Raw genomic sequence first — 14,931 nt, forward strand, 5'->3', positions numbered from 1 at the left:
AAACCTGCAAACATAAACTGCCTATTATGGGGAAGCAGGGTCGTCATTCCCCAGCCCCTCTGATTGTGGGCTGAGCCTCTCCTTCTATTTCAGTCCCCTCCTCCCATTTCCCCCTTCCATTAACACAAGTCTGACCTGATTCCCTGCTGAGGACTCATGAATTCAGGCTGGGGGGTTCCAAAGGTTCCCATCACAGTATGAAAGGAGGCACTTTGGTCTCCCCTCAACAGCAGGTATCAAAATCACCACCACAGGACACTTTAGTGTTTGTCTTGGGCCCTCATGAACTATTTGGGGAAATTCTACTTCTTCTCATCCCATTTCTACCCCCACCTCCTTTTTTTTGATAGGTGTGTGAGAAAGTAAATTTTAAGTTGCTTTGAGCCTTAGGGTTGGAGCAGGATATAAATCAAAGGAAATAATAAATAAATTGAAAACAAACCATGCATCATGTAATAAGAAGATGGGAGGAATTTCCAGCAGATAATGGCCTATTGGAACCAGCCCTAACCAGCCCCTATATCATCTTCCGAAGCAGACAAAGGCAAAACTAGCTTTCCTCGTCCTGGCATTTTAAATCCAAAGGAGAAGAGCTTGAGATAGAAATGGATGAGCTGCAGGCTGACAGGTTAAATATATGTTTATCAAAACCCCGACCAAGCAGACACCCGCATGGGAAGCCTCCCAACATCTGCCTGGGAAAGAAGGCAGCAATTGCTGAGGTAAACACTGCCGACAGGATGATAGATAGCTAAGCTGTTGGGCAGGAGAGCTGAACCAATGCAGGTGGACGGGGGTGGGGTGGGGTAGGCGGTGAGGGAAAAGGCGTATGGAACACCCCCCTCCCCCTAAAAAAGATAGGGCAATGAATGAGGTTGCTGGGTGGGCCACGATCTGAACCCTTGGGAAATTAAAGATGTAAATCCTACAAGATCTATAATTCAACACAATCCACCCACGGTCTACCAGCCAGGCACGTGCACTGCATGGAGATTTGGCAGGGCTCAGTCTTGTGAAGATTGTCTTTTGCTCGCTCTTCAGTTTCAAGGCATTACAGCAGGCCTGAGCAACTTCACAGGCATCCTGCTGAACCCAGACCAGCCATGCATTGGCAGAGCCTACTGGGAACTTGAGTAGACCCCAGTTTCCAGGTTGACTGAGCTCCCCCAACTGCAAATGGACCGCCAAGCATGGCTCAGGGGACAGCCAACAGCTCGGTGGGACACATCCTGTAAGAGGGAGAGTGTCCCGCTCCCCCCCCCCCATCGTAACACTAGAATTCAGGGCAGTCCAATAAAGCTGGATGATGGAAGTGTCAGGGCAGACAAGAGAAGGCACTTCTCCACACAGGGCACAGCTAAACTATGGAATGTGTTCCAACAGGAGACAGTGATGGCCACCAACTTGGATGGCTTTGAAAGACAAATTCAAGCAGAATAAGACTAACAATGGCTGCTAGCAATGTGGCTCTGCTCTACCTCTACTGTTGGAGGTGGTAGGTCTCTATATACTAGTTTCTGGGAATCACAAGTTGGAAGAGGGTTTTTCTTGCATTTGTATAATTGATAACGGTCGTGAGCACTGTTTGGTGGAAAGGTGGCATACAAATTTAATGCAGAAACCAAAGAAAAACCACCACAAGTCACCACCACTGTAGTTTCTATTGTTGGCATCCATCTGTTTCAAAAGGCAATGGAGTTTGCCTCTGGGGGGGAAAGTCAAACTACTAGAGAATCACAACACCTGCTGTAGCTGAAGAGACTGGAAACTCACAGCTGCTGCCTCCAGCATTCTTTTCGCTCTCTGTGCAGCACCAAAGTGACCTCCCTGGGGCACAAGCCTGGGAAGTGTGTCTGGAGGTCCTTGGATGCCCAGTTCACAATACCACCCCCCTTCCCAGCCTCCCTGATGTGGTCCAAAGGAAAGCAGAGCAAAATGTTTGGCACTAGCTGGGTTGCAGGAGGTGCCATCCAGCTGCCTTAGGGACTCCAGATTTGTGTAGGGTTTACTCCTGAGCCTTTTCTTCTCCCAAAGATATCCCACAAGGCAGTGGGGATGCAGTGTTTACTCCGAAAACCTTTATCAGAGTTTTCTTTCTCCTAGATGGGCTGCCTCCCCAGGTTGATGAACTCCATCTGCCCCTCCTTTCGCTCTACAGCATGTGCAGAAACTGCCTTCTTGACTGTTGGGCCCACTCTTGGTCTTGTCCGCTCAACCTGATGGAGCCCGTCTTCACATTCAGGGAAAGGGTTTGAGACGCATTGGCTACCCAAAGCCATATTCTGGGGTGTGGCTGCTGTCCCATGCTGTCAGCTTCTAGGAGCCACATGTGAGAGCTGAGTGTAGGGTGGGGACCAAAGCTGGACAAACTGCTGCAGAAGGAGCACAACGTGCCCCCCACCAGAGGCACTGCCCCTCCCTTAACACCCTATACACCTGCCACCCCCACCATCACTGATGGAAGTCAGCACTAGAAGATATGATGATAGCTCCCAGCTTACATACCTTTTGAAAAGAATTAGGTACATTAACATGAAGGACAAGTCTATTGATCACTGTTAGCCATAATAGCTAAATAGAGCTTCCATGTTCAGAGGCTGTATATCTCCAATTACAAAGTGTTGGGGGGAAAACAGGAAGGGGGGACTGTTCCCTCCAGGCCTTTCTTAGCTGCCAGAGGCAGCTTTGAAGATGTAGGGATCACACCTGGGACCTTCTGCATGCAGATCAGATGCTGTACTTCTGAGCCATGATCCATTCCTGTGGCTGCTGGACTTCAGTCCCCATCAGGCCCAGACAGTGCAGCCAGTGGTCAGGGATGATGGAAGCTGTAGTCCAGCAAATTCTGGAGGGCCACGGATGCCCTGCTCCTGGACTGAATAGGCTCTTTGTCTCATCTAATCAGTCCGTGTTATGTTCTTAAAAAAATGTTAACACCCTTTGTAATTTGTCTCTCAGCCAGGCATGCCAGCAAAAACCGCCTCCTTTCTTCCTATTAGTTTTCACACTTCAGGCTAATTTTAGAGTAATGTTTACGAATGAACATGAAATATTTACCCCCACTCAGCGTGCTGTGGCATTCGAGTGCAACAGAAGCGTGAAACAGGGAGGAGGTGTTCCACCACATCACTGTCAGCTGGGAAAATTGTTCTCAACCTCCTCATGATGAATGCATCACACTTAGCTTCTTTTTTTAAAAAAACAACGAATGGATGATTTTTGGATGCAAGTTCAGTTGTGCCTTCTCCCCATAGCAATTTGAGACAGAGTTTAATTTGAGGCATGGTTCTTTTTAAGTGGCAGAACAGAGAGTTAACAATGAGCTCCTCTGAGCATGTGCAGAGAACACCAAGAGGCCATCAAAGTTGTATGTTCAGATCAAAGCCTGTCTCAGGTTTCCATGCAGGCTTGAGGTTTAGCTGTGCCTGCCTGCCTGCCTGCCTCTCTCTTCTAAATGTAGGAAGAACTCTGCAGGATCCGACCACAGGTCCTTTGAAGTCCAGCCTCCTGTTTCCCAGATCTGCCAATCAGATGCTTCTGGGAAGTCCACAAGCAGAGTAGAAAAGCACCCATGACCATTCCCATTCAACTGGCATTCAGCCATTGGCCAAGGCTCTTTGGGCCCCTCCATCTCTTTTTTGAGGCCCCTCCTTGTTCAGGCTGAATGCAAAGCTGGGTGCAGAGCAACGTCTGGATGTTGCATCAGGCTCCCTCAATATTCTTTGGAAGATGGAGCCTCTGCATTCAGTGGTACACTATCTCTGAACACAGAGGCTCTTTTTAATCCACCATTGCCAAAAACCATAGATAGATAGATACCCTCCATGCAGTTTTCTGATTCCCTTTAAAAGCCAGCTATGGTGTGTGTGTGTGTGTGTGTGTGTGTGTGTGTGTGTGTGTGTGAAATTAATTACTAATCAGAGTTCATTAGGAGACTACAGCAGATATCACCCACATTTAACTTCTCTTCCAAGGGGCTACTTTACAAAATGGAGGCTTGCGTCCCAAGTAGCACTAACTCTCTTGTTCCGTTAGTGAAAGGATTTACTTTTGCACAATGGAACATTCCTTTGTCTCCTCCCCCTTCCTCCAAATATGTTCTTAGGCTTCCCTCAACCTCTGGACCAGATTTAGGGAGGCCATGGGATGCGTGGGGGTGTGTGAATTTCATTGCACAAGCTTAAATGCTTGCATTAACAGAATAAAGGCATCGTTTACTGCCCTCATTCAAAACGAGTGATGCTGCTGCAACTTACAATTGGTCAATTGGTTAGTGAAATCCAGCAGATTCATAATTATCGAATATATCACATCCTGATTTCATTCCAACAAACAGTCACATTTTCACAATCAAACTGAGGTTGTTTATGAATTAATTTGATGTTCTGCCCTTGTTTTTAATAAAGTTTAGTAAAGTTACAGCAATATGCAGAGGTGTGAGGGATTTAAAATAACCCCCCCTCAACTTCCTTAGAGGTAAAGGCATCTGTCAGGGGTAGGAAAGGCCACACACTTTCTGACCAGGACTAGAAATGTCCCTGGAAATGGCACTGAGCTCTGGGCGAGGAGGAGATGGCTGCCTTGCATAATGAGCGCTTGGACTATATTATATTCCTATAGACTTAAACTGAAACCTAGTTCAAAATCTTGGGAACCATTCTATCAGTGCAAGCACTTCAGCTTGACAGATGGACTAATCCCCCTTTTCTCTCCCTCTCCTGACTCTTCCCCAGAGCCAATTGGGGTAGGAGGGCAGGGAGAAGAAAGCAGGGAAAGCCCCATTGTGCTAATGGAAGTTCTCGCATGGAATACTGGGGCTCATTTGTTCAAAACGGCCCCTTGAAGAATCACAGAATAAAAAACTGTAGAGTTGAAAGGGGCCACAAGAGCCATCTAGTCCAACTCCTTGCAATGCAGGAATCTTTTGCCAATGTGGGGCTCAAACCCACGACCTTGAGATTAAGAGTCTCCTACTCTACTGATTCCGTGCGCTGCTCTGGTTCGCCAGAAGTGGCTTAGTCATGCTGGCCACATGACCCAGAAGCTGTACGCCGGCTCCCCTGGCCAATAAAGCAAGATGAGCACCACAACCCCAGAGTCGGCCACGACTGGACTTAATGGTCAGGGGTCCCTTTACCTTTACTCTACTGATGGAGCTACCTGAGTAACAAAATTTCCAAATGAATTTATAAATGCTAGATTTGTACCTCACTGAGCAAATGACAAACTGTGATGGAATCATTTTGCCCATCGCTGCTCATGCTGCTATAGAACAGAGATGGGCAACCTGTGGGTCCTCCAAATGTACCTGGAGTACAGTTCCCATTATCCCTGGCCACTGGCCATTCTGACTGGGGCTGATGGGAGTTGGAGTCCAAGGACACCTGGAGGGCCACAGGTTCTGTCAGTCTTGTTTTAGCCCCACAAAGATGAAATAGACCTCTCCAAGGGCTTGCTCACAGGACCCAGGGACGAAAGAACCCCTCATCACCATCATCAAAATTTGGGAGGAAAGAGATGCAGAAAGAATACTTCTAAGGGAATCTTTCACTTCTCTTTTATGCTAGGATATATGTTCATATCCATAGAAGCATTTGATTGGAACTGCCCTTCAAAATACTCTGCCCCACCCCCCATTTTTGTCAGACATAAAAGCCCTCTCCACCCTATGCCAAAGTAAGGGCTCTGAGGAAGGTCAGCTTTTCTGTGCTTCAGCCCCTCCCCTTTTGTGCCCAGATTCTTCTTGCTTGCTTAGCAAGGAGAGCGAAAATCAAGACACCTTTACCTCCTTTTTTTTGAAAACAAGAGAAAGAGAGAGAAAAGACTCAGTGTCTTTAATAACCACTCACTTCTCCTGTGGGGAAGAAAGAGCCATACTCGGATCAGGTGAGTGTAATTGTGCCCATTTATTTCTTTATTGCAGTCTTGTCAGAAGGCTTTTTTTAAAAAAGGGGAAGAAAGAGATGAAGTAACAAAAACAGCTGTGCAGTTAAAATTTCCACTCGTGGAACCCTCCAGATTCCCATTAGGCCAATCAGCTTTGTTTAAAATAAGAAAGAAAACCAGACAAAAGTTTCCTGTGCAATGGTGGTGATGCTCTTTTTTATATCTCTGTCTATATCCGTCTGAAGAGATAAGGGAACAAATTAGTTTAAAAGAATAAGCTGGCAGTGGGTTAAAGTAGTGGCCCTGCAGAGTTGGTTAAGAAAGTACATGACCCTCAAATGCACCCTGTCATCTGGGCGTCTTTTCAGGCACATACAACATAGAAGGTAGTTCAGTTGCTTCAGGGACAATGACAATAAAGCAGAGCCTGCCTGGTGGTGAATACTCTTCTCCCATGCCACTCTTACACAAAAGCAGTTTAAAAATCCATGTTGTGATAACTATGCCTCAGAGAGAAAGGGAGGAGGGGGAGACTGCAGAGGCCTTCCTTGGAATGGGCTCATGGGCCAATATCACCAAACGTATCTTGAGATGCGTAGGTAATGTAGAGGAAGCCGTCGTCATCTTTGTTGGCTTCGTAGACCTCCGCAACAGTCAGGCTCAGGCAGGGCAGGCTCTTGTTGTCCACCAGCAGGTAGAAGGCTTGAGTGGCTGTCAGGGACAGGCGGGCCCTGGGGAGGGGAAGGGAGAGGATCAGTCCAAAGGCCAGTGGAAGGCTGCATTTTGGCTATGTATTGTTTCAAAAGGGGCAAGGTGGGTAAGCAGGGGTACCTTTAAGTGCAAATGGAATTAATTGTCTTTCCCATCTCTCTCCCCCACATTACCACAGTATGTGAAAACTCCTCCCTACCTCAGACTGTAGACAAACTGAGACATAGATAGATCCCCTGAAACCAGGAATTTGACCCGGCTCAACTGAGGGAGTGTCTTCTCCTTCTGGTAACGCTCAAGCACCACCTGTTGTGAGGAAAGCATTGGACAATGTCAAGGCACATGATGGAAGCTCCATTGCTAGATAAGCAGGTGAGCTCTTAAGAATGGGAGCCTCTTTGGGAACCATATATAAGTTCCTCCAAGTTCCTCAGAGTAGCATTGAGGGTACCATGTTCAATAAATGGAAACTTGCAATAACTGTGGGAGCCCCAAGCTCGCATCTCTCAGAGTCTCTTTTGCTCTTAGAGTCTTAGAATGGCTTTTGAGGAGTTAGCAAAGCCTCAGTCCAGATTATGCATTCTCAACAGCTTCATGTGATCAGGAAAGAGTAAGCAGCCCATGAATTCCATACTCAGTTCAGACAAGGCCACATTTGTACCACACACTTAAAACACCGTGATACCACTTAAGAGACCCATGGCTTTCCTCAAAGAATTATGGGAGCTGTCATTAAGGGTATTGAGAGCTGTCATTAAGGGTATTGAGGCTCCTATTGCCCCCAGAGCTACAGGTCCTAGAGTTCTCTGTGAAGAGGGATTTATTACCAAACTGCTGTGGGAATGATAGCTCTGTGAGGGAATTCCCCCTAGAATCTAGGTAGAAAGAGAGGAGGTTTACCGGAATCTTGCTTGGATACTTCGTCCTGATATCAGTTGTTTCCTGCATCCGAGAGGCTAAAAATGAGATTATGACAGATAAAAGTCATCAGAAAAAGTTTTGGAAGTTTCAGCTCTACTAAGAGGAAGACTATCACATTTAACACTTAAATGCCACTTTGAGCTTCTTGAATGAGAAGCCGATTAGAAATAGGGTAGTTTAAAAGTCAACCAGTGGAAAGAAAGTGGAAAGACAGACAAGCAGGTGTCATTCACAGGGAAGACCATAGAATCCAGAGACAATGAGATATGCTGGGAAAACGCTAGAAGGCTGTTATATTTAGCTTAAAAGGAAATAGTCAGAAAGATGCAAGTGGAAAATTAGTAGACATTCCAATTTATAACCCAGAATCATATCTCCCACCTCATCATTCAAGTTCATCCCTCAGTTTTTTACCTAAACTTTTCCTCTGCTTGAATGGACGGTCGTCACTCTGGAACCTCAACATCTTTCTTTAAAAACACAAAAGACCCCTTTCTCCCCCTCACCGGCCCTTTCCACTTCCACTCTACAGCACTAACTCAACAGAAATCACCTTGGCTTGCCTTCATTTAAGAGAAGGCTGAGCAGCCTAGGTGGGGCTGGAGCCTGCCCTCAGACCTAATGATTGTCACCTGGTGGTGGAAAGAAAGATGAGTAAAACAGAAGAGAGGGGAAGCCTAGAGTAGTGCAAGGAGTATTGGTGCACACTTGAGCAATAACCCTGCCAGTTCCTCCTCTAGGATGGAGACAGCCCTGTTTTCTGGTAAAAACACTGTCTCTGCCTTGCCTTTTGGCAAGATGCTGGAGATGCTTCTCCACCCCACAACACTAGGATGCATTACTTATACGTCTGCTACGTTTCTTTAAATTTCAGCTCTTCCCTCTTTGGAGAATCTGCAGAGTTTACATTTTGGTGGGTGGGGCTTCCCATGCCCATATGCATGCAAATAAATTAATGTACATGAAACCCAGAGGCTCATTGCTCCCACCTAGTGCCCCAGAAGGTGGCAGAATGCGTTTGAGTTGCAGGTTGCAACGGTTGAAGAGTAAGTGCAACCTGTGTGATTTTCATTCATAGAATTGTAGAGTTGGGAGGGACCCTAAGGGTCATCTAGGCCAACCCCATGTAATGCAGCTATCTTGCCCACAGCTGTCCTTGGGTGGGCTTGAATCACCAACCTCCTGGTTAACAGCCAGACACATTGGCCCATTGTACCACAGGAGTGCACCATATTCTCACAGAGGCCAAGCAGATCCCTGTGGGAAGCCCATGAGCAGGACCTGGGTGCAAATTCACTCTCCCCACTTGTGATTCCCAGCAACTGGTCCTCAGGCCCATACTGCCTCCAACAGTGGAGGTGGAACATAGCCATTGCGGCTGGTACCCAACGAAAGCCTTATCCACAGTCAATGCATCATATATATATATATATAGACACCCAAGAAAACACAAGGAGAGCCTTGCAGTTGCAACAAGGAGGTATGTGTCCCAATAAACTTGCACAGGGTTGGGCAGCAAGGTTGTGGCTGAACTTTTGAGGGGGGCAGAGGCCCCTGCACCTTTAACACTTTTGTGAAAGAGGGAATTTCTACCAGTGTAGCTTACATGACCAGATGCACCTGCTGAAATTTTCTCTTCTGCACCACTGTTAAAGGAGCAGGAGTGCCTCCTCTCCTGTTTTCCATCTGACTACCCTAGCACAGGTTGTGCACATTTTAAAGACTCTTGTGGCCTGATCCTGTGCATACTTACTTGGAAGTAAATGCTGTTGAATTCAGTGGGTCTTACTCCTTTAATTTGCCATCACACTCTGGAAACTAATCTGTGGTGAAAACTGGTTATATTTGGCTGTTACAGAATTGTCAATCTGGGCCAATGTGCCTTGAATGGGCTTTAAAGATATAATAGCTCCAGGTTGCAAACTTGTTCCTTCAGTGCAGCCCTCCACCTAGTTCCTGGAGAAAGGAACCTCCCACCCATGGCACCTCCATCTCATTAGGATTCAGCCTCAGTTAATTGGAACCCATTCAGCCCAGCATTGCTTCTAGGCGCCAGTCCAACCCTTTCACAGCCTCCCCTGATTCAAATGGAAGGGAGAGAAACAGCTGCGTATCATCGGCATTCTGATGACACTGCGCTCCAAGCCCCTGAATGACAGCTCCCAATAGTTTAATATAGATGTTAAATAGTATAGGAGACAAGGTAGACCCTTGCAAGACCCCAAAGCCCTGCGGTTCAATCCTACAACCAGTGCAAAGTATCTGTCTTCCACTGTAGCCAAGGCTAACAGAGATCAGGTGAGACTTTCTGCTCCTATTCCAACCTGACTGGCCATGAAATGGGGCTTTCCACTGGGCAAATGGGTTAGATGTTGGTGATCACTCATGTTTTATCAATGTAACCTTCCCCAAGATGGTGTTCACCAGATGATTTGGACAACTCCCATCAGCCCCAACCAGCATGGCCAATGGTTAAGAATTATAGGAGTTGTACTCTGAAACAAATGATGGGTACTAGATTGGAGTAGGCTGCATCAGTGCAATGTACTGCTCATGGTACAGGATTGCACCCAACCCACAGCTGCATTGGTTTTCCTCCTGCCTGCCCATGCTCTGTCCAAACACCCCCAAATGCCTAATAGTTAGTCTTCTCAAGTTCCTAACAAACAGCAGTGCTTGAATTATGAGGGGAAAGGAAGGACCTCATGAAATCCACAACCTCATGGAGTGGGGCACCTTTTTAGCCTGAGGGACACATTTCTTTCTGTGCAACCTTCCAGGGGCCACATGGCAGTGGTGGGTGGGACCAGAGGCAAAAGTGGGTTGAGGTGGATTTTACTGCTGTACAGTAGACTGGTTCCTACACATGTTCACATACCCTTTTCTGTCCGCCATCCCACTCTGGTCAGTGACCGAAATAAATGGATTCATTCATCCTCCATCCAGACAAGGAAGAAGCATGACCAAAGCTCTAGGAGACATTTCAGTTAGGTAAAAATGCTCAAGTGGGGTACAAAAAGGTGTGACTTGGGGAGAACCTAGAGGGTCATAGTGAGAAGTTAAGAGGGCTGTATGCTGCCTCCAGACCTGAGGTTCCCCACCTGTAGCTAATGGTGCGTCTCCCAATTTTAGCCAAAATGAAGACCTCCTCCTAGCCTTCTAAAAAGAGCAGGTGTGTTTAGGGGGAGTAATCTTGGTCTCCCTGCAATCTGAGTACAGCAAAACTTGCAGTTGAGCCAGATATCTATTGTTCTCCCTTCACTATTAATTTCTGAGCCTCTTTTGAGGATTTCTGAGAGTTATTAAGAGGCAGAGACAAGGGTGGTAGAAGATTGCGGGGGAAACACGCAAGGGTCCCCAGATGTGGATGAGGGTTCTGTATTCTACAGCATTTCATAGGCCCTTGAATCAATGCAAAGAAAATTGGGTGGAAGGTGGAAGGAGGAGATGATAGCAAGAGTGAGGGTGGTTGCCACAGCAACAGCACAAGCTCATTAACAGATTGGATAACAAAAAAAAAAAAAAAAAGGATTGGGAAATAAAAGATTCAGAGTTGCTCTGAGAGGAAGAGAAGATAAGGAGGTGTGTTGCTCTTCTCCTGTGAAACAGCTTGTTCTCCAAAGCGAGTGTACCTGTATGTTTGTCTTGCAAATCCATGAAAACTCTTTAAAACTAGGCACTGGGCCGGAGTCAAAAGGCTATTTTAAAGAGTTTTTACTTATCTACTTCTTCCACTCCTACGATATATTTTGGAAAGATGTTGGTCTGTCTGTTTTTTATAACTCTAGGCACCTCTTAAGATATTGTAACTCAATTTTGCATGATGTTTCCTGGGATGAAGGAGCAGATTTTTTTAGTCTATATCTAGATACAGAGTGATGTCATTTTGAATTAGGATGGCAGACTGAATCTTTCAAAACTGCACTGATTTTATTTGGTTTCTTAGAATTCCTGAGTGATGCCAGGTGTGAGACTGCTAGTCTTTTATAGATATCAATTCACAAGGGAAGCACAACATGGCTAGTAAGTTTTATCTTTCTATTTGTAAAGTAGATGTTTGCATCTGGACTGACTGGGTACCAAACCGGGATGGGAGGGAGAGAGCCTCAGCTAATGACAGAGATTCACCAGCCTTGCAGAAAAAATACAGAAGTTGGAATGACAGTCTCTCTCCATTTAAACAAGGGGCTATTTTTAGTTTATTGCATTTTTATCATGCTCTGAGCATCCTTAATTCTATCCTCACAAAAGGTATAGGGTAGGCTGAAAGATAGTGAGTGGCTCAAGGTCATCTAGGACACTGTGTGGCTGAGTGAGGATTTGAACTCTGGTCACCAGGATTAGCATCAGTACCCAGTACCCAGGCAGTTCCCAGTGCCCTTCCTTTTCTGACTACTGAATCCCATTGAAACCAATAGAATGTAGTTCTGTGTGGACATGCATAAGATCAAGCTGCAAATCTGGAAGCAAGAAGGGCACACTCTTTTTTCATCATTAAACTGCCTAAAGTTGCCGCCTCTTCATAATTCTTCATAGTTTAGAGGTTTACCCATATTTTGTTATGAGAAATGAAATCCCAATGGGCAACACATAAATATCGCATGAATGATGAATCACTGATTATGTATCCGCTGCTGTGATGAATTGAATTAAATGGAACATCTTCTGTGGATATTGCTGTGCCAATGTGATGCCAGGCAGGGACATCTCCCCTGATGCAGGGAAATCTGAGCACAAGCTTATGCAAAGCGGGAGATTTTCTAGAAAGAAACTCCCACCCAAATTATAGGGGAAATTGAGTCTGGACTTCCCAAGAGCCTTTACACGTGTCTACACTATAGACTTAAAGTGGCTCATCTGTCATTCTCCCCCCGCCCTGAATGGTAATGCTGTGAGTGGGGCTAGCTACAAGACAGGAGCTGTGAATGCAGTGCTCTCCTGACTTTCATCATCCTCAACCATTGATCCTGCTGGCTGAGACTGATGGGAACCAGAGTCTAACAAAAATCTGGAAAATACAACATGGGTTAATAAGGTACCTGGCGCCTTGAAGCAAAGCAACCTTTCCCAACTTTATGCATATCGTCCAGACATCGCCGAACTCCAGCTCCTTTCAGCCCCAGTCAGCATGGCCAATGGTCAGGAATGATGGGAGTTGTAGTCTAAAACATCCAAAGGGAACCAGATTGGGGGAGGCTGAACCAGAGACCCAAACAGGAGCAAGCCTTGTTCCAGATTATACTATTTCCCCATCTAGCTCTGCATTGCCTACTCCGATGGGCAGGAGCTCTCTAGGGTCCCAGATAGAGGCCTTCCCTGTAATGGTTGTCTGATCCCTTTAACTGGGACCTTCTGGAGTGAATGAGGGAACTGTCTGAGGCTCCTCCCTAGACCAAAGCACTTTTCATCCAGAGTTTTCTCCCCCGGCTGATGTCACAGGAAATACTAGATCAAAGGTGGCAACCTGAGCCAGGACCCGTCTCCAAGGCTAACTGTAAACCACTGTTATCCTGACATTTGAATTCTGTTCCTTTCGGTCTTGTGATTTAATGAGGAGCTGATGTCAAAGCAGGCTCCATAAACCTCCTCAGAAACCTCTTCATTCAAATGCCACAGGTATAATTCACCCGCTGCAAGTTCACAAGACAAGTGGCCTTTTGGAAAACAAATGAGGGCCCATTATGCTAACAAACTTCCTCCCTTTCCTGAGCATTATTGATCTGAGGATTTTCTACCCAACTTCAATTCAAGGCTGGGTAAAACTGGCTGGCTGGAGCAACCTGAGATTCTCCAGAGACTTGAACTTGTGTCATTAGCCCCATTTATGTGCTACTTGCATTCATGTGCAGCGTGGCTACGTGGACAGCAGAGCAGGGCCAGCCTTTCCATTTGTGTGTGTGTGTATGTGTGCTGTTTTGCTGCTTGAAGTGAAATGGGAAGTGCTGCCCTGCCCTGCCCTGCCCTGCCACCTGCATCACCCACCCTGCTGCCTACTCTGCCAGCGTTGATGCTGATTTCAGGTGAGACCTCAAGTGCTCTGCAAGATCTTGGATGACTTTGCTTAAACCTCACACAAAATCAGCAAGATCTCGCCCAAAATTAGTGCCAGTGCCATTTCTTTGCCAGTGGAATCCATGGGGGCACTGTGTGAGGAGGTGTGGCACTCCGGCATTTAGTCCTATTGCCTTGGATGTTGTTGCTCCTTCCTGCAACAATGTCTTGCTTGTGGCCGATTGCAGAGAGATTCTGCTCAAACACCCACTTGTGCAACACTCTGGGGGTTGTTGGTCTACAACTCCCATAATCTCTGATCAGGTTGGCCAGGAATGATGGGAGCTGGAGTCTTGCAACATCTGGGGTGGGGCAGAGGTTCCCTACCCCTGGTGTAGGGGCACCCAGTTTCCCAGCTGTTCCAAATGTATGAAGTTCCTACATTGAAGGAGGTGCTTGAGTGCTGGAATTTCTCTGTAGACCTCTGTGCACAAGATGTGGTTGTTTCAGGATGGAGTCATGACATCAGGGTGGGGTGAAAAGGGTGACCCTGCTCTGTTGTCAACATGGCTAAGTCCTACATATGAATAATGTGTGAATTGGGCTATTGGGAAAACCCTTTTCAGAACCTATGTTTCCATTCTGGGACATGGTAGCTGGGTTTGTTGAGAGAACCAGTGCCTTTGCAGGACACTTGGTTGGATTGTAGGCTCCTGAGAGACACAAAGGGTGGTATGCAATGTTAGTCATACTCAGTGTAAATGCACTGGGCTGGATTCAACTAACCAGTCCCACTAGCAGAAGCCCTGCACAAGGACTTCTGTTCATGCAATGGGGCTTTCTCATTGGCCTGTGTCCCCCCAAACTAGTTCAGGGGGTTGGTGTTGGGAGAATGATCAGAAGATTGTGACGTCAAATTCCTCCCGTTGAAATAAATCAAATTGTTACTAGAGTTAATAGACAAGTCCCACAGTTCTCTATCCCGATCTCACCACTACCCCACTTTCCAGTCTGCATCTAGCCTTTCCTCTTGGTGCCGCCTGAAGTAGCACAAGGTAATGTATGGCATATAAGGCTTAAAAACAGAACCCTGAGCTATTTTTAGAAATGATGGGATGAAAATGTTGCCAGTGAAATAAATAAAAGTCTTGGAGCCTTTGGCTTGGTATTAGCTTCAACTGTCAATTATGCCTAACAGCATCCTGGGGAGAATGTTGATCCAACTTATTCTTAATAAAACCCAAGGGAAGCAATTCACTCCATGAAGTTTGGAAGTCCTTTTGCCTTGTAATGGAGGGTGTCTTCCTCCTTGACACTTCTTCACCCTGATCTTATTTCCTGTAGTGTAGGGCTCCTCCAGAGGACCTGTTTATTCAGCATTCGCCCTGATTTGCTTGCACAAAGCTTTTGCAGTGGTTTGAC

At 46.3% G+C, this 14,931-nt stretch overlaps 1 protein-coding gene across 1 annotated transcript; it reads right to left on the minus strand.

Annotated features, from left to right (window-relative positions):
* Positions 1-5,887: 5,887 nt before the first annotated feature.
* LOC114592687 (microtubule-associated protein 1 light chain 3 gamma-like) lies at positions 5,888-8,049 on the minus strand. The gene is made up of 4 exons (XM_028720988.2): positions 7,933-8,049; positions 7,498-7,553; positions 6,797-6,903; positions 5,888-6,617 (listed from the first exon to the last, which is right to left on the minus strand). The coding sequence occupies exons 1-4, from the start codon at positions 7,982-7,984 to the stop codon at positions 6,446-6,448; spliced, it is 387 nt and encodes a 128-aa protein (XP_028576821.1). The 5' UTR covers positions 7,985-8,049; the 3' UTR covers positions 5,888-6,445.
* Between the last annotated feature and the right edge of the window lie 6,882 nt (positions 8,050-14,931).

The sequence above is a fragment of the Podarcis muralis genome, chromosome 2 (assembly GCF_964188315.1).
Source record: "Podarcis muralis chromosome 2, rPodMur119.hap1.1, whole genome shotgun sequence".
Classification (NCBI taxonomy): domain Eukaryota; kingdom Metazoa; phylum Chordata; class Lepidosauria; order Squamata; family Lacertidae; genus Podarcis; species Podarcis muralis.

Coding starts and splice junctions, on each gene's coding strand:
- LOC114592687 (XM_028720988.2), bottom strand. CDS start 7,984: ATGTTGAGGTTCCAGAGTGACGACCGTCCATTCAAGCAGAGGAAAAGT. Junction 7,554..7,932: donor CAAGCAGAGGAAAAGTTTAG/GTAAAAAACTGA, acceptor TCTCATTTTTAG/CCTCTCGGATGCAGGAAACA. Junction 6,618..6,796: donor CAGTTTGTCTACAGTCTGAG/GTAGGGAGGAGT, acceptor TCCCCTCCCCAG/GGCCCGCCTGTCCCTGACAG.